The sequence below is a fragment of the Balaenoptera acutorostrata genome, chromosome 10, assembly GCF_949987535.1.
Source record: "Balaenoptera acutorostrata chromosome 10, mBalAcu1.1, whole genome shotgun sequence".
Classification (NCBI taxonomy): Eukaryota; Metazoa; Chordata; class Mammalia; order Artiodactyla; family Balaenopteridae; genus Balaenoptera; species Balaenoptera acutorostrata.
In genome coordinates this window covers 62753285-62773869 of record NC_080073.1, presented here as the reverse complement: position 1 = coordinate 62773869, position 20585 = coordinate 62753285, and the positions used below count along the sequence as shown (strand labels likewise).

General features: G+C 38.0%; 1 protein-coding gene across 1 annotated transcript in view; it reads left to right on the top strand.

The window, feature by feature from the left end:
• BEND6 (BEN domain containing 6) overlaps positions 1–20585 on the top strand; it is a 51309-nt gene that overhangs the window by 23695 nt on the left and 7029 nt on the right. The window contains exons 3-6 of the mRNA XM_007186970.2: positions 1279–1456; positions 14540–14760; positions 16287–16479; positions 17656–17792. Coding sequence (XP_007187032.1) covers positions 1279–1456; positions 14540–14760; positions 16287–16479; positions 17656–17783 — 720 coding nt within the window. The 3' untranslated portion in view covers positions 17784–17792. The remainder of the gene's footprint in view (positions 1–1278; positions 1457–14539; positions 14761–16286; positions 16480–17655; positions 17793–20585) is intronic.

The following is a 20585-nucleotide window of genomic DNA, read 5'->3' as shown; positions in this document are numbered from 1 at the left end:
TGGGACCCACTGCCATCTTCTGTAAGGTTCTGGCACCCTGTAGCCTCTCTGTTCACCAGTTCCCCCAGCACTTACCCAGTTCCTGACCGGGACACAGGGATCCTCCAGATTCTCCAGCTGCTTTGCATGAGCTCTGGGGAGTCTGGACACTGTCTCTGGTCCATTTGTCCAGACACCAATTTTGTCCATTTCTGATCCGTGGCCCAGAAGGCGCCGTGTTGCCCTGATGTTGCTGGACATGGGGCCCCTTTAGGGCATTTATGATGTGCTGAGAAGCACAGAGCCGGCCCTGCTGCCCTGGGACTGCCCCTCATTCATCTGGATGTTTCTATCATCTACCCCGACCCCTGTGATCTACCTCTCTTCCCCACAAAGGTCGGGGCAGGAAGAGCAGACACTGGAATCTGACTTTCTGTCCTTCCTGTTCCGAATTCCTCCTGCTCCTCAGCCTGGCCCCAGGAGGTCTCTTCCCTTCCTATTCAGCAGGAACTTTCTTGATCTCTATTTTCAAAATTTTTATTGGAGTATAGTTGATTCACAACGTTGTGTTCTGGCGTACATGTGCCTTTATCTCTTCTACTCTAAAGTTTATTTTTATAAACATCATACTCCAGACTTCTAGATTTGGATCTTTATAAATTTCATTCTGTGCTCCAATTTTCCAGATTTGGATTAATATAAATATAAAAGCCAGCTTAGTAATTTGAGAAAATTCTTTTCTGCCTCAACAAAGCCTGGGTTTTACAACTCAAATGCATACGTTTTCGGACTATTGTCCTGCTGTCCTTAAAAAGTATTTCTTAAACTAGAAGGTAGACATCAGTGCTTTGTTCTGGGTAAATCTTTCTCCCTTCTCTGATGGAATAAACCCCCAAATTAGCCTCATGGCATAGTCTCAACAGAGAGGCCGTGGATGAGGTGTCGGGAGAAAAATGGAGGATGTAGATGAGTTACAAAGATCTGAATGGTGGTCTGGTTGATTCTACTCTGTTATACTATTTTTCTACTTTGTGTTTCTCACTGAAGTTAGGCCGTAAGTCAGAATCCTGATTACTGTTTTGAAAGAGACGTGTGCGTGAAACTTTGATGTCCTCTTTTATTCTGAGTTCCCCTGGATAGTGGAGGACCAAGCTGAGGCTAGATCACTCGCAAGGGCCCAGCTCCCCTCCTGGAAGAGCAGGAGCCTGTAGGTCTAATTAAGTCCCAGCAGCATCCGGAACACAGGATAAACCATGAGAGCTGCCTTGATGCTTTTGTTGTGCCTGCCTTTTATTTTAGAGAGACCCATATTCGGGAAATGCCTTTCTGCCCGGTGAGAGCTCCAGTGAGGATGAAGAGCCTCTAGCAGAATTGTCGAAGGAGGAATTGTGCACAAAAATAAGAGGCCTGAAACAAAAACTAACAAACATCCGGAAAGAAAATAGCCGCCTTCGACAGTCTTTGGTCATGCTTCAAGGTAAACTTAGAGAAAATTGACATTTTTAGATGAAAGGAAAAATACTTGATGAGAGAAAGCATTGAAATCAGCTGTCAAGAATGAAAAAATCAGTACCTTAGAGAAAAAAAATAAAAAACAACATTTTAAGAAAATCTATGATTACATAATTTAATATGGATGCACTCTACTGAAGCCTCTAGTTTATTGATTAAAAAATTTTAGACTATTCCTACAAAATACCAAATGTCATATTCATTTAATACTGTCCAACAAATATTTATTGAGTGTTTAATATAGGCTTAGAGAGAAAAGATCAGTAAGGCAACAGCTATGTCAAGGTGTTCATGATGTACTTATCTCATTCTCCTCTGCTAAGGAAAGCACTAGAAAATGGGGCCTGTTGTGATCTCTTATAGACTCACTGGAATTAAAGATTCCATATATTAAATTTCAGGTTTGGGGTTGGGAGGAGTGGTTTGGAAAATAATCACATTCCATTGAAGACATAAAGGGGAAAGACAGGCCCAAGAAAATTAAAAACAACCTGGAATAATGTCTTTTTGCAGAATCCTATATTGTGTTTAAGTGTTTATTTTTTAAAAATTATGTTTTCCATTTGTAGTTAGGCATCATGCACTATTTTGTACAGCTGAATATTTGGCAATATATCCTATGTGGGGCAGCATTCTGTTATAAAACAGTAAATACACAGAGGATTTTAAAAATAAATCCCTCTGGTTTCTGTGTACAAAATGAGTACAAGGGGCACAGAAAGGAGAGTGGGGGAGAACCACTTTTGAAAGGTATTACAGTCATTGGACTAACAGGATGGCAGCCTTGCCTAGGTCGATGGCTGTGGAAATAAAGAAAACAATTCCACAATATTTGGGGAGGCAGAAATGGTAGGAGACAGAACATTGTGGTGAGCTAGATTGACAGAGTAACGGCTCAGATGCGTTCCTACAAATATTGATCAAATTGAAGGCTTCCTAGTTTTAAGTAGAAACAGGCACACATGAATGGAAATAAGATGTTTATTCCACCAACAAGCCATCCTCTCCTTATTTTTTACGCTTTAAATATTGCATCTTTATAACTGATGGTTTTTCCTGGTGAGGTTTTTGCAATTTTCGAAGAACAGATTGTTCTTATTTTTATATCATCTGTTCCAGAACTTAGAGTAAGATGAAAAGCTAGCTGATAAAGTTAGCATACATTGTTGGTTCAAGTATTGATCTTGAAGTCACCGACTTTGGTTTGAATCCCAACCCTGCTTACTAGCTGTAAGCCTTGGCCCTGTCACTGTCCTGCCCTCAGCCCCAGCTTCACTTTCCTCATCTACACAATGGAGCCAATCTCTCATGTCCTTCTTGCCAAGATGATTAAATTAGATAATTGGAAGAAATGCTTTACCAGGGCCTGATACATGATAGGTGCTCAGTAATCATCGTTATTGTTTCTGTCTCTGTTTTTATTAACACCAGAACTTGACACATGGACCCCCCAAAAGAAAATTAGACCAATTTTTTTCATAAATTTAGATGAGAAAATTCTAAATGCAAGAGGAGCAAATCAGTTTCAATAGTATATGAAGGGGACTTCTCTGACAGTCCAGTGGTTAAGACTCCATGCTTCCAGTTAAGGGGATGCGGGTTCCATCCCTGGTCGGGGAACTAATATCCCACATGCCGCACGGCACAGACAAAAAATAAAATTAAAAAAATAGTATATGGAAAGAATCATCACTATGAACAGTTTCTCTCTGTCCCTCACTCTGGAGTTACTGTTTCATTTTCTAGTCTCTCTGCCAGCTTCCCACACCTTCCATATACTCACTCTCAGCTGATGCCTTTGCTTCACGGAGAACTTGGAGTATGTGAAAAGACTGTCAGCTCCCTGCATCTGTGCTTGTATTAACCTCCACTTCCTCTCCTGTCACCCATGAGTGACCTGTCCTCTTGTCCAGCCAAAGGCAGTATGTCCATCTGTGCATCCTCTTTCTGCTAATCAAGGACAGCGCTCCAGAGATCCTCCCTGCTCTCTCTAATGAATCATCCCATTAGCATCAGACATACAATTATTTCTCCCATTAAAAAAAACAAACCAAAAAACCCACCTTTCTCAGGCCATTTGCTTCTCTGCCTTCCACCCTGTTTCTCTCCTTCCCTTTGTAGGAAAACTCCTTACATGTTGACTCTATACACTGTTTTCAGTGTTCCCCCTTTTATTCCCTTTGGATCCCACTTCAATTAGGTCCTTGTCATTCCATTGTAACGTCTCTTCTCATGATCACCAATGACCTCCACGTATTAGTTTCCTAGGGCTGCAGTGATAAAGTATCACAAACTGGGTGGCTTAAACAGCAGAATTCCAAAATCAAGGTGTCAGCAGGGCCACGCTTCCTCTGATGGCGCTGGGGAAGGCCTCTCTCCTAGCTTCTGGTTGATCCTTGGCCTGAGGCAGCATTAAGACCAGACTTCATGTGATGACCTCACTGTATGCTTGTCTGTCTCTGTGTCCAGACTTCCCTCTTTTTATAAGGACGTCAGTCATTTTGGATTAAGGCCCACTCTAATGACCTCATTTTAACTTGATTACATCTATAAAGACCCTATTTCCAAATAAGGTCACATTCTAAGGTCCTGGGGGTTAGACTTCAACATCTCTTTTTGGGGGGACACAATTCAGACCATAACGTTTCATATTGCTAACCCTGAAGGTCATTTCTCAAGGGTCACATTAAGTGCCCTGTTACATCTGACACCTTGGCTACCTCTCCTTCCTTGGCTTCTAGGGCACCACATTCCTCCTCCACTGCAGAGCTTTCCATCTCAGTTTATATGGCTGCCTCACTTCATCATCTTACCCTCTAAATATTTGATGATGCCCCAGGCTCAGTCCTTGGACTTCTTTCTTTTCTATCTGCTTTCACTCCATAGGGGATCATATCCAATTCTATGGTGTTAAATCCATCAATAACTATGACTTATCTCCAGCCTGGACTTCTCCCTTTAGTTCCAGGCTCATGGGCTAACTGTGTATTGACAAGACTGGCAGGCATCTCAGACAAACACCCTCCCTTCCGACCACATTCCCACCCTTCCCCTGCCACCTTCTCCTTTCTTCCTTGCCTCGGTTAATGCTAACTTCACTGTTCCAGTTTCTCAACTCAAAAACCACGATGCTGTTTTGTATTTATTTCTTTTACACCCTACACTCAGTCCATTGGCAAATCCTACTTGGCTTCACCTTCAAAATATCTCTGGAATACAGTTCTTTGTACCACCCCCACTACAGCCACTCTGGTCCAAACCACCAGCATCTCTCACCCAGGTTATCATGGTGGCTTCCTCACTGGTGTTGCCACTTCCGCTCATGCTCCTGTGCAGTCCACTCTCAACACAGCAGCAAGAACTTCCTGCTAAATGTAGGCCAGCTCACGTCACTCCTCTCTGCAGGCCCTTCCGGTGCACGTCTACCTCACAAGGGGTAAAACTGAAGTCGGTTTTATGATCTTTGAGTCCTTACATGATCCGGCCACCTCCCCTCCGCATACCTTTCTGGCCTTGTTTTCTACTCTCTCCCCATCCTTCTCGGTGATCCAGCCACACTGGACAACTTGCTTTCCCTCCAAAGACATCAGACGTGACCTGACGTCAGCATCTCTGTACTGGCTGTTCCCTTGGCCTGGGATGTTCTTTCCCCAGATATCCACAGAGTTTGCACCCTATGTACTTCAAATCTTCACTCTAAATTCATCTTTGCCCTGACCTCCTCCCTCCATCTAAACTTTCAACTTCTCTCCCCCTGCAACGTTTTTTTATCCCTTCCCGTTTCGTTTCCTCTTTGGCACTTAAAGTCTGCATACTCTATTCTGTCTTTAATATTGTCTGCCCCCCTGCATGCACACACACTAGAATGTACCCTTAGAAACCAATGTAAAGTTGGCTATTGGTTAGACTTCAAGCAACAGGAAGAGTCAGGAACTGCCAACTGCCACTGCAGTATTCATGCATGCATTTCTTCTTTCAGTCAATATTTACAAGGTCCTCTATATGTCAGGCACTGCTCTAAGTACCTAGGAAAGCGCAGTGAACAAAACAAAGATCGCCGCTCTGACAGAGCTCACATTCCAGTGAGGCAAGCAGTCAAAATCATGAAAAATAACAATTAAGTAAAATTAAGTAAATTATACAATATGTTAGCTAGTGATAAATGCTATGGAAAAAATAGGAGAGGTAAAGGAGGATGGGGATTTGAGGGAGAGGGGGTGTTTTACAGTTTAAAATAACATGGTCATAGTAGGCCTCCTTGTGAAGCTACAGTTGGGAACTAGGAAGATGTCAGAAAGTTGAAATTTAATGTATAATCCAAATAAGAAAGGGGTCTGAGAGAAGAGTGCAGAGTGGTTAGTTAACTTTTGCTCAGCAATATTCCTCTTTGAACTAAAAATCAGAGCTGTTTATCTGTCTATAAAGCCTGCTAACTAGGAAAAATAGCAGAATATATATACCATTCTAGACATTCAGAATGACAGACGTGTGTGTGCTCTACGTGCATGTGTTAAACATTTGAAACATATCTTGTGGACCACAACTGACCAGCACAATAAGATATAAAAGGAAAAAAGTGGTATGTCTATTGTACAAAAGGGTATTAAATTATCACTATTTGTAAAGAATGAATGTATACCCAGGGAAAACAGTGCCTCAGCCGAAAACTCCACTCTATTAACTAATGAGATTTCAGTAAAGAAGGAAAAATCAATTAAGTTTTGCCCAGGTTCATTTAAATATAGTAGAAAGCCATCAAAGTTTCAGAAATAGCCAAAGTAAAACCAGTGAATCACTGAAGTAGTAATTAGTAAAAGTTTATTGTGTGCACATCAAAAAGATACCACCAAAAGCAAAAAGGCTTATCTAAGCCGTAACAGTGTGAAATTTCAGAACACCAGGAAGGGAAAATCTAGAAGCTTTCAGAGAGAACAAGCATGTTACCCGCTAAGGAGTGGGAGTCAGATGACATTGGACTTTTCACCAGCAACACTGGAAGCTCTAAGATAATTGAGCAATGCCTTTAAAATTCTAAAGGGAAATGATTTAAGCCTAGACTTGTATACCCAGTGAAACCATCAACCAAGTGTGAGGGCAGAGTAATAATATTTTCATACTTATGAAGGCTCAATGTACTTCCTGTGCTTTCTTTTTCAAAAGCTAAGGGAGGGTGTGCTCCTTCAAAATGAGACAGTGAATCTAGAAAGTCAGTCAGAAAACAGGTGGTCCAGTACAGGAGAGGGACAGGACATAGCCACAGAATAATAGTGAGGGGACACTCCAGGGTGACAGGTCCACAGTAGCCTGGAAGCAGCTGGTCTAGAGGTGGACAGGTACGGGGGTTGCAGGAGAGAGATCACTGAGAAAAACATGAAATTGATAGATGACATGATGTCATCTACCAAACATAATGCAAGGAGATTTTACACCTCTGGTAGGGAGTTTTGAGATGTTTAAGTCAGAGAAACAGTTAAATAATAATAAGCAAGCTTTTAAAAATGAGATCATTTTAATTCTAGGAAAAGAGTCATGTTTTACAGGAAAGGAATTGAGAATTACATCACTATAATAATGTCAGCACAGTATTTATTAAACTAGCAGTTGTGTTACCACTATCCTGGGATGATGGAGAGAAGAAGAGTGTGTATATATTTGCACATGTGGGTACCACGTCTGTGTGTTTCTGTGTGGCTGGGGGAGGAGTTGAAAGAGGGCTGCCTTGTCATGTTATGTAGTTGAAAGTCAATAAATAATTATATGAATCTGAAAGAATAAAAGAATAGTTGTATATGCTTATTATTATTTAAGACTATGAAGGTAACTACCAGAGAAACAGGTAAGTGGATCAGAAGTTCTCCCTCTAGGAGTAGTAGGTAATCCAGGGTGGTGAGCGGTAGGGCAGAGGATTGCTATTTTTCATTATAAGCCTTATTGTATTTAAAAAATAATAAATGCCTGGTACATAATAGGTGCCCCAAATCTAACAGCTACCATTTTTTAAAAAAATATCAGTAATTTCCTTATAGATCAGAAATTGCTGGTTTTATTCCTAAAAAAAAATAATAAAAAAGAATCTACACATTAATTACAAACAACTATAAAATATCTACTAGTTACCCTAACAAGAAATGTGTAGGATCAATGATGAAAAATTAAAAATTCAATGAAGAAATACACAAATCTAAATAGAGAGACGTCAAATTCATAGATGAGAAGATGCCAATTCATCTCAAAATAACTCACAGTTTGACTAGAATCCCAATCAAATGCCCATAATTGTTTTGTTTTGGTTTCTATTTGTGTGGTAATTTGACAATAATTATATTAAAGTTAACCTGAAAGAATAAATAAGCAAAATCAATTAAGAACATTCTGAAAAAGAATCTGAGGGCATAGCTGTCAACATGAAATCATATAAAGTTCTGATAATTAAAAGCAACTTCCTAGGATAAGAGCCAGCAGGACGATGGAACAGAACATACATTCCTGGATAATACCTCCCGTACAGGGAAGAAATGTCCTGGAACCACTGTGGCACAGAGGTCAAGAGCATGGGTTTACAGGGGCCAAGCCACTTGGGTTCAAATCCTGGCTCTGCCACCTACTAGCTGTGTAACTGAGTGTGAGCTGAATGGAAATGATAAAGGTACTTCCCTGGGTGACATGTAAAGTATTTAGAGCAGAACCTGGTAAGGTGAGTGCCATATAGTGTCTGCTTATCACTGTAGGATGACCAGTGCAGTCACACCGGGCCCTGCTCCTAGGAAGGCCCCACATACTGGTTAAAAATACTGTCACCATATTAAAATTCTGAAGAAGCTTTGAACAAGGAGTCCTGCATTTTCCATTTGCAATGGGCCTGACAATTTACATAGCGAGTCCTGCAAGCCATTTAGGACAAGGATGAATTATTCAACAAATGGTGCTGGGAAAACTGATATTCCAATGTGACGGGGAGGGTAGGTTTAAGTTAGGTTCTCATTTCACACCATGTGGCGTACTAGAAACATAACTGTACAGTTTAAATTATAACTCCATGTTCTGAATTTGAATGAGTACTGGTTTCGACACAGGATGAATTTTTATCTTTAAAAATTAATAATATGTATATTCTAATACTGTTCACCGAAGAGGCCTAGAAACAAGAACCCAATAGCAAAGAGCACTCCCAGCACTTGGGTGTGGCCTTGAAATACCGTTTCCCACTAAAGGGAGCTGGGGTTCCCTGGAGAAACGGCTGATTCCAGAACTTGCACAGGAAATGGACAAGATTTGTCAGGAGCCTCAAACAGGAAATATAGATGAAAATCTTGTCCTACCAGAAAGCAAGGAGGTCAGCAAAGACCATGTGGATGTGTCAACTGGAAGAGGTTCTCACTGGCTAAAGATCATTATTATTGGAGCATCAATAATAATGATCATGGCAACTGGTTATCATGTATATTTACATGCATGACTTCATTCAAAAGAGAAAAAACTTAACGGTCATCTGAAAGAACCAACTCATTATTTTGAAAACTGGCAAATACAGACTGAAAAATCAAGCATTTATCCTGCCATTATTATATGAAATGAACCTCAGGGTAGCCAAAGAGTTGATGAGAGAAAGTTTCCCTTGGTAGAAGAATTCTAGCTAAATGAAGAAGAATTAGGATATCACCATTTTGCAACCCCTGATGAATCTAGGCAGTGATCATCAGTGACCGCTAATATTGCAACAAAAGGTAACCATGCATTCAATGCCACCTGCTGGAAGTTAAAACATTGATCAAGCCTTTAGATCTAACTACAGGGAAGAATATGTTAAACACCCCCTTAGGGGTGCAATCAGCAAAATCCAGACTGTGGGAAACCCTGCAGGACAAAGGACTCAGTTTCTTCAACTAATAAATTGCAAGGAAAAAACTAGGAGATGAAAAGAAAACCGATAGTTTGTAAAAAAGACAGCAACTAATTGTAATGTATGGAGTTTATTTGGATTCTGATTCAAACAAGCTAAAAACAAGAACAAAAACAACGAGACAATCAGAGAAATGTGAACACTTGCTAGTTTGGTTTTTTTTTTTAAATGATATTCAAGAACTATTGCTAAGTATTTCTGGCTGTGACAATGGTGTTATGGTTATATATATATATATATATATATATATAACCATATATATTATATATATATATATATTTAAATTTCTTACCTTTGGAGATATATACAGAAATATTTACAGATAAAATGAAATGATGCCTGTGATTTGCTTGAAGTAATTTTGGAGGTGGGGAGAAAGTGGGTGGGGATACAGGTGGAACAAGATTGGCCATGAGTTGGAAACTAGGGTGTGGGGTACATGGGAGTTTACTATTGTGTCTGTGTGTTTATATTTTTCCATTAAAAGTTAGAAAAAATTATATCCAGGGAGAAAAAAAACTTACTTGTGAAAAGATGTTTAAACTGTATGAAATATATGAGTGAATATTTAACTGATCTGAATGACTTTCTAAGCATAAAGTAAATGAATGAACTAAGGAAATGAACTAAGGAAAAGACTGCTACTTTTTTTTTTAACATCTTTATTGGAGTATAATTGCTTTACAATGGTGTGTTAGTTTCCACTTTATAACAAAAAGTGAATCAGCTATACATATACATATATCCCCGTATCTCTTCCCTCTTGCATCTCCCTCCCTCCCACCCTGCCTATCCCACCCCTCTAGGTAGTCACAAAGCACGGAGCTGATCTCCCTGTGCTATGCGGCTGCTTCCCACTAGTTATCAGTTTTACATTTGGTAGTGTATATATGTTCATGCCACTCTCTCACTTTGTCCCAGCTTACCCTTCCCCCTCCCCGTGTCCTCGAGTCCATTCTCTAGTAGGTCTGTGTCTTTATTCCCATCCTGCCCCTAGGTTCTTCATGACCTTTTTTTTTTTTTTTTTAGATTCCATGTATATGTGTTAGCATATGGTATTTGTTTTTCTCTTTCTGACTTACTTCACTCTGTATGACAGACTTTAGGTCCATCCACCTCACTACAAATAACTCAGTTTTGTTTCTTTTTATGGCTGAGTAATATTCCATTGTATATATGTGCCACATCTTCTTTATCCATTCATCTGTCGATGGACACTTAGGTTGCTTCCATAAGACTGCTACTTTTAATTAAATAACAACTAAAAATATGTGTGTGCTTTTTTAAAAATTTTATTTTATTTATTTATTTTATACAGCAGGTTCTTATTAGTTATCTATTTTGTATGTGTGTACATTTAAAACATACTAAAATTAAAATACTCTAAGAAAAATAATTGCAACTTATGACAAATTAAAGGTTAAAGTGCTTAAGATATAAGGGAATTAATAATAATAGCTAATACATTGTGTTTATAATGCATTAGGCTTTCCTATAAGCACTTTACAAAAACCATCTAAGCTCTCATAAAATAGAAAAAGTACTAACATTCTTTGGTCTAATAGATATCTCATAGAATAAGTTCAAATAATCAATGAACAAATAAATATGTATTCAACTTCACAATAATCAAATAATTGCAATAATTACAATTTAAATAATTGTACTAAAATTTTAACCTATCAAAATAGTGAATATTGTTGTTAATAATGAACACCTCTTGTTGATGGTGCAGTGACGTGACTGACTTCTTACCTTGCTAGTGGGCATTTAAGTTGGAAGACTCTTTTTGGAGAGCCATTCAGTGATATTAACTGAGTCTTGAAAACATTTATACCTCTGAGCCTATTGTTATGCTTTCAGGAATTTATAGCATTGACATGATCAGAGATGCATATAAAGATGTGTGTGGTAGGTGGTTCATAAGAGTTTTGTCTGTAATCAAGAAAAATAGGAAGCAACCTAAATTCCAAAAAGAAAAAAAGTAGCATTTGAATAAATTAGAGGACATCAATACCTTGAGATATTAGGGAATCCTTAAAGTCATGTGTTCAAGTGGAAAATAACCCATCAACAGGTGAATGGATACTTTAATTGTGGAGTATCCATGTAATGAAATATCACTCAGCAACAAAAAAGAATATATATATACCTGAAAAATTTGCTATACACCTGAAACATTGTAAATCAACTATACTTCAATAAAAAATAAAAATAATATTCATCCTCCTGAAAAAAAGAATGACTAACTGACACAACAACATGAATGAATCTCAAAACATTATGCAGAACAACAACAACAAAAAAGCCAGACCAAAAAAAGGAGAATATACTGTTTGTATCCATTTATATGGAATTCTAGAATAGGTAAAACGTGTCTCTGACTAAAGAAGTCACATTAATGGTTGCCCCTGAGGTGAGTCCAGGGATTGATCTGGAAGGAACATGAGGCAAATTTCTGGGTGAGCAGAAATGTTCTATATCTCGAACATATTAGTGTGAGCTAATTGGGTATATCCTTTTGTCAAACTCATCTCCCTCTACCTACTTAAATTCTGCTCAGACTTCACATAAGATCTTGACTTTGATTCTAAGCAAATTAGACCTCAAAAGATCATATTTTCCAAGATTTAATAAAATAGGTAAAATATTCAATTTATTGTCTTAATTGGAAAAAAGAACCATGATACAATGCTATGCATATAGCATTGTCCTAATTATGTAAAAGAAAATACATGAATATAGATAGAGATATACAAAGATGGGATACAAAGATAGAAATGGCAAGAAGGATATATTCCAATGAACATGTATAACTTTCATTATTAGAAAAAACAGTGAATATTCTCTAAACCCCACTTTAATGCAGAATTCCCTTTTTCTCTTTACATTCCAGCTTTGGCCTTCTTTCAGTTCCTCAAATACAGAACTTGTGTTTCCTATGCTTCTGATGACCTCCTCATTCCCTCCGGCTATTTAATTCCTGCTCAGCCTTCAGGTTTCAGATCAATCTTGACCTCCTAAGAGAAGCCCTCTGTGGCCCTTCCCTCTCTAGGCTGTTTGCCTCTCCTTTGTGACCTTAACAACTGTGATTTTTCATTTCTTTGCATGCACCTTGAGTTAGCCAAACCACAAGGTTAAGGGCACAGTCCTCTAGACTGCCAAGTCTTCTAAGACTTCTGATCCTGACTGCAAGTTTAGAGGTTTTCCAAAACCACCTTCAGGTCAAGTAATTTACCAGAGAAACTTAATTCACCAACACCTATTATATCCATGGTTACATTTATTACAGGGAAAGAATACAAATTAGAACCAGGCAAAGTTGGAAGAGACGCATAGGGCAGAGTCTGGTTAGTTTCCAAGTGAGGAACTTCTGTCCTCAGGATACATTACCTACTAGTCTTTATATGTTACAACAAAATGCACAGAGAATTGTCCACCGAGGAAGCTCTCTGAGCTTGGGTGTCCAAAGTTTTTACTGAGGGTTCATTACGTGAGCATGATTGATTCACTGATTGATTGCCCACATGGTCTTTCTGGCTTTCTGGCTATGGCCAGCTTCTACCCTAAGACTATTGGGTGTGACTGTCCCCACCCTGAGAAACTTCTTAGCATAAACATAAATCAGGTGTGTTCTAAGGGGCTCACCATGAATAACAAAGACAGTCCTGCTATCGCTCGGGAAATTCAAGGGTTGAGAGGTTACTTCTCAGGAACTGGGGGGTGGTGGGTGGCGGTTAGGACAGGTGGCCAGACCTTCTTTGAGCAGGCCAAATTCTTACACACAGCATGGTTAGGTAAACAATACTCCCCACCCCCTCCCAGTTCCAAGAGTCTAGGATCACACCCGGTTTTGCTCCCAGTCTCATCCCTGGCACCTAACAGAGTGGTGGGCAAATGTTGAGAGTTGGCATGACATAGAAGTTTACAGCATGGAATTGGCAGAGTCCAAATTTGAATGTTGGCTCTTCTTTTCACTGAGTTGACCCTGATGGGTTATTTAACCTCTTGTTGCCTAACTGTCCTCATTTGTAAATTGCGGGTAATGATAATACCTATCTCAGAGAGTTGCAATGAGGAGTAAACAAATGAACATGAGTAAAGTTCCCAGAATAGTGCCTGGCACAGAGTAGAAGCTAGATAAATGTCTAATATCATTAAGTGCTCAATAAATAATGCTGATTGAACAACTGTCTGGCACATGAGAGGTGCTTAGCAAATATTAATTTAAAAAATATAAAATAAGATTTTCTTCTTTAGCAGATTAAAAAATTTTTCTATTAACATAGTACTAAATGTATTGATTTGGACATGTCATCAGTATGTCTGATTTTCAGGTCTCCAATCAGCTATTATTCCAAAGATTATATAGCTCAATAATATGCTTAGAAAAGTACAAAAAAGTTTCAGAGTCTTTTCGCCTCTCCAGCAGGCATTACCCCCAACCATAGAGTGAGAAGTTGAATTAGACAGGGTTCAAGGTGTCTTCCAACTCCAACAAAATGTTATTTGTCCTTAGGAAACAAACTAGATATAACAACAGAGAAGACCATTTAACATGGAGGCATGAAAGCTTTGAATGTGTAAGTTTCCATTTAAAAAAAGGAACAAAGAGAACATTCAGTTGATTACCAAAATCCATCTTTAATATGTGAACACATAGATTTGAACTGTGGCCATGAATTTTTACTAATTTGATGGCCTTTGACTCCCTGGCAAATCACGCACTAAGGACATAGAAAATTTATTTCAATCTGAGAAACGGTTTATTTTATCTTGTCACTTAAACTGGCCTGATGGAAGGTGATAGAATCAGTAATGTCTCCTTAAACACCTTCAAATAATATCATTAGCAATTAGAAAAAGAATCAAGTCTTAAAAACATTATGTTAGCTACAAAGTAATGCATATACATTTGACTACAATAACCAAATTTTTAAAATTGATTATTATTAAGAATTATTAAATTATTTAATAATAAAAAGTAAATATGTTCCAACCACTCTTCTTACCATGTTTATTTTCCAAAGATAGCAAGTGTTAACAGTTTGTTCTACATACTTCTATGCATATACACATCATAGAAAATATGTATCTATGCTGCTATGACAAGTATTCGTAAAGTGCTACTTTTTCTTGCCATTTTAGTTTTACCACAGGCTGTCACCCAGTTTGAAGAATTGGTTGGTATGGCGGAGGCCCTGCTCAAGGGTGGAGGAACCCTGTCCACGTCTGCGTCCACCCTCTGGAGAGCAACAAATAACTCCTCACCAGATTCATTTGCCTCCACGTGTAGTAATTCTAATTCTAATTCCAGTTCACCAGTTTCCTTGAAAGCTGAGGAAGAGCATCACACGGATGAGAAACAGGTCAGCTGGAAGACCATCCCATCTTTCTCTGGGATACGGTTACACACAAAATTAAAATTACTGTACAACATAATCACTGTCTTATCAGATCACTTTATGTAACTTTAGGTCAATCATAATATTCTGACTACATAAAACAGTTTTTTACAATAAATCTAATATTTGTGAAATGAATATCCAGTTCAGAAAATTAAAGTCAAATGGTGGACAACGATGAAGTTATTAAACTAGGAAATTCTTAAACCAGTGACAGAAGGACAACTATGCATTAAAGGTTTTAAAACTGTATCATTGAGACAAGGTGAATTTTAGGCTGTACATGCTGGCAGAACACAATTCTTCTACTTTCCTGACTTCTCTTAATCAAGAAATAGAAGCTAAAAATACAAGTTTTGTTAGAATCAGCCTGGGAAATTATGCCTTTAAGAGCAATAATTAAATGCTCACTACCTAACATTCAGAATATTTGGATCTTAGTGTACCAGTTTCCTTTGCTGTGTAACAGATTCCCACAAACTTAGTGATTTATAATAATACAAGCTTACCACCTCAGAGTTCTGTAGGTCAGAAATGCGGTAAAATCAAGGTGTTGGCAGGTACTCTCCTTTTTGGAGGCTCTGGAGAAGAATCTGTTTCCTGTCCATGGGGGTTGTTGTAGAACTCAGTTTCTTACGGTTCTAGAGCCGAGTTCCCTGTTTTCTGTTTTCTTGTCGACTATAAACTGAAGGCCATTCCTGCTTCTAGAGGCAGACCCCTTCCCTGGTTCATGGTCCACTTCCACCATCTTCAAAGCCAGTCAGGGCAGGCAAAGCCCTCTCACTCTTCTATTCTCTCCTCCTTCCTCTGTGTCTTCTTTCTGCCTCCCTCTTCTGCAGTTAAGGGCTCATGTGAGTGCTCAATAAATGTTAGCCATTTTCATTATTATTATTAACATTTACGGTGTGCTTACTATGTACCAGATACTGTGTGTGTGTATATTTATAAACATAAAGTTATATGTGTATGTAAATATACATATTCGTAACTGCAATAAAGTACACAAATTTTAAGTGTAAAAAAAAAAAAAAGGCTCACGTGATTGGACTGGACCCACCTGGATAACTCAGCATACTCTCCCCATCTCAAGGTACTTTAATGACACATACAGAATTGATTTTCCCATATAAGGTAACATATTCAAAGGTTACAGGGATAACGATGTGGATATTGTCAGTGGGCCATTATGCTACCACGCTTAGTAGGAAATGTTAAGGATGGATTAATCCTTAAAGCACCAAATCCAGATTACATGACAAGAATTTGTATACACTCTAGAACAAATACCTCATAAATGTTGGGAATTATCTCAAAGTTAACATCTAACTCTAACCCCTGAAATGTACAATATATATTAAAAGTATCATATATCACCTTAAAGACTTGGTTTTGTTTTCTGGTCTGTATTAATTCAATGAGTAATACATTTCTTCCAATATTCCTTTCCTTTCCTTTTTCCGTTATTTCAATTATTACTTTTAATTTTTTAGTTCAAGATTGAAAAATGGCAGATTGCCCGTTGCAACAAGAGCAAGCCTCAGAAGTTTATTAATGATTTAATGCAAGTGCTTTACACAAATGAATACATGGCCACACACAGCCTGACGGGGGCAAAATCCTCTACTTCAAGGGACAAGGCAGTGAAACCAGCTATGAATCAGAATGAAGTTCAAGAAATCATAGGTGATAATGTGTTTGTATTATATTGTCACATGAATCTGAAATTATTTTACCATTCAACTTTAAGTTGTTCTTTCATTATCTTTTTTTTTCTTCAAGTTTACTTTTCTATGAGAGAAAAATCTAAGGATAGCCTAAACCTCTTATGATATATGGGGAATTTTATAGAAAAACTTTACATTAAAAATGGTTATTAAAATAAAAATGAATTTTATATCACTGAAAAGTTTGGATTCATAAAATTCATAGCTTTAGAAAAGTAAATTTTCAAAATCCTTTCCAACAAAATTTTAGTAACAGTTTATGTCTTATTTTCTTTTTCTTATCTTGGTTAGAAATATCCCTTATCTTTTATTTAGAAAAAAAGAGGTTAATTTAACCATCCTACTTATGGTTTTTAAGTTAATCTCCTTAAATATAATAATTTACATTATCAAGTAATTTTTTTGCATATATCCAACAAATTTAAGGACTCACTGAATCTCAGCTCTCTATATTTTAATAGTGCATCATTTCTTACTTGGGAAAGAGTCAGTCAGAATCTGCTTGCTTCAACTGATGTTGGGAATGGGTAAAAATAAATTCCCAGCATTTTGGATCAAGGGCACTTAGCGTTCAGAGCAAGCAGCAAGGTTAAAGCTGAATGGTACCATAGGAAGACGTATATGTATGCTCTCAGTTTATGATACAGACTTTTGTTATCTCTTGCTTTGCTTTGAACAATCTGCCTACAGATTCATCTATTTAAATATCTCATGGGTGTTGGGCTGCTTTTTCAAAACAGAGGCAAAATTATAATGTGAATTGCTTGGTGTTTTATTTCAGTTCATACCTTAAGATGCAAAGGCCTGATAAAGTGGTTTTTAAAAATTAATTAATTTACTTTTATTCAAGTATAGTTGATGTATAGTATTATATAAGTTACAGGTGTACAATATAGTTTCACAATTTTTAATGTTTATGTTCCATTTATACTTATAAAATATTGGCTATATTCCCAGTTGTACAATATATCCTTATAATTTATTTTATACATAGTAGTTTGTACCTCTTACCCCCGTACCCAATATCGCCCCCCCATCCCTCTCCCCACTGGCAGCCACTGGTTTGTTCTGTGCATCTGTGAGTCTACGTCCTTCTGACAAAGTGTTTTTCTGTGTTTTGTTGTTGTTTTTACAGGAATCACAAAACAGTTATTTCCCAACACAGATGATGTTTCAATTAGGAGAATGATAGGGCAAAAGCTAAACAATTGTACCAAGAAGCCAAATTTGAGCAAAAATCTGAACTCTCAGGATATTAAGTAGATCCTTTCGGTAAGTCTTGTAAATCTTCACAATCCTTTCAATGTAGCAAGAAGACACAATACTCGTATCTATGGAATAGCATTTCCCAAACACTCTGCTAGAGGAGACTAGAGGCCTGTGAGATGCTAATGAGTATTCCTGGGGGTGAAGGTAGGGACGAGGATGGGGATTTAAACTTGGGAAATGCTGAGTCAGTTACACGGATTCTCCTTTCCCAGAGCCTCTCAAATATTTTGATGCCCTTTAAATATGCGCAAGTGCACCAGAAATCTCTAAGAAGGGTATATAGTGTATAGTGTTTTCCAAATGTGTTTCACTCAGGAACTTTTCTTTTTCTTCACACAACACATGTTAACTTATGGGTGGGGGTAGAAAGCAGCCAAAGGAGGGACACGTGGCAATTTAGGAAGTGCTTCTCTAGAATAAGGGAGATACAGACCTTTAGGAGATCTCTGAAGTACATTAGTGCACTCTACCATCCCCATCCTGCTTCTCAATGTCTTTAAATCTTTAAGTAAGTCAGTTGTTATAGTTTGTATTTGTTTGATAAGGATTTTTACCAATATGTTTGTATTAAAATACTAAAAGGAAGAAATATTTGCTTTCAGCGAGTTCTAAAGGAAATACACTTTATGGTCAGGCCCTGCCCTAGGCAAGCCTGTGATGAGGAACTTTGTGTTTGCTTTAGCAACTCAAAGTCCTGGCCATTCCACCTGTCCTCACCCCTCCTCTCCATTATTTTGATGGAAAATATATGACAAATATGCATTGTTGCACTATTAATATTTTAATTGATAAACAGACGTATATGATAAACACATGAGGGCAGGTTTTCCTTCTATTTTCTTTACTTCTATCTTTGATTTCCATTTTGCCTGCTCTTCGCCTGAGACCATGTCACTTGTCTTTTTCTTCTGACCATGTTTTAAATGGGATGTGAACCCCCACCACCACCCCACTGTTTTAACTACCACCCCATCCTCCTTGAGGGTCCCTTAGTATGTTACTATTCAATTAAGGCTACCTCTGCTGAGGGTCAATAATAGTCTCTCTTCCTTAAAAGAACAAAACAAAATAACCAAAAAACCTACTTATAAGAGCTGCAGGGGAATTCTTTCTCTTGGCTCATACATACTGGTAGGCTGACCTTAAGATTTATAATAGATAAACATATTTGTATCCTTTTTCTCCCCAAGGGATTAAAAATTTCAGTAGATGGTGAATCTCACAACTTCCCAGTTAAGAGATAATTGCTTAAATGAGCCCTTAGAACTTCTCATTTTGTTTTGTTTTTTTAATTGAAGTATAGTTGATTTACAATGTTGTGTTAATTTCTACTATACAGCAAAGTGATTCAATTATACATATATAAAAATTCTTTTTCATATTCTTTTCCATTATGGTTCATCACAGGATATTGAATATATAGAACTTCTCATTTTGATGTCAGGCTATCCAGTTGTCCTGGTGTATCATGGCCAAGTTCCCTGTTTAAATGCCATGTAACCAGACCTCCAGGTCATAGGGCTGTCTTCTGGAGCACATTATTGTATTTCAGAGCTCTGCAAAGCATTTTAATATCCTAACCTCTGCCTTTTTTATATCCCAGGCTGATGAGGGTAGGTATGAAACTCATCTGTGATAACGTCAGCAGAGTATTGAAGAAACTAAAGTTAAAAAGTTTTTATATCAGTTTTGCTTGTACTTGCCAGTCGCAGTATTATCAAATCACCTGGCGATAGCATTAATTAAAATTGAAAAAAGGGAGAAATCTTTTGCTATGAATATAATATGTTCTAGCGCCTTCTGCGCCTGAGCTTGGTTGTCAAGATAGATCCTTGGAATAGAAATGCATATATTTTGAGTCAGAAGTAGAGATTAACACTAGAATGGAAATTTTTTTTCAACCGGCAGATATCTTTCATTTGAAGTATAGCTCAATCCAAATTATTTCAAAAGGACTGAGAAAATACACTGGGAGAGACAGGGTCACAGAAAACCTAATTCAGCCATGCTTGGTGAATGAGTCAGATATAGCACCACCTGGTGGAATGCTGCTATACTTTTCTCTTCTTGCTCATTTAACTAATAGGAGCCTAAAGTGAACACATTTATTCAGGCAAACCATACCCTTCCTCCCCCTGCCCTCAAAAGTATTCTTTGGAAAAACAACTGTCCTCCCATTACTATAAGCAAGGCAATAGGTACTGTGAAACCATGTAGATTTCTACAAATTCCAATACAACCAGGAAGCCCAGCAACCCCACCAGGGGCCCTGGTAGACTGTGCCCTCCACTAAGGACTGAGCTCGAAGTTGCCACTGGCTTGCATTTGAAAGGACAACCATTTCCCTGCTAAGATTCATTTCTGTGAAAGCAAGAGCTAAATCCTATCCTGCCTCCTTTGTCATCTATTTGTTCTCACTCCTGAGACTGCCCTCAACTTGCTAGCAGCTCGCACTCTGCTTAGAGCTTGATGTTGCCAATCTCTCTGACCTTTCTCCATTTTTTGCTTTTTTCTTACGAGAGCTAAAGAAAATTTTATTTATAAGAATTACAGAATATTAGAAGATCACCTCTATAACATCCCACTAAGTGGTCTAACAGCCTTCTCCTGAAATGTCCAAAGCTGCCCCAGTTTACATAATCTCTACCATAATATTACATATGCATATAACTTAAAGGTGATCTAATACAGCAGTGCTCAAACAAGGTGGGAGGGATTTTGTCCCCTGCCCCTGAAAGAGGGGGTATTTGGAAACACAGATATTTTGGGTTGTCACAACTGGGCGATACTACTGGC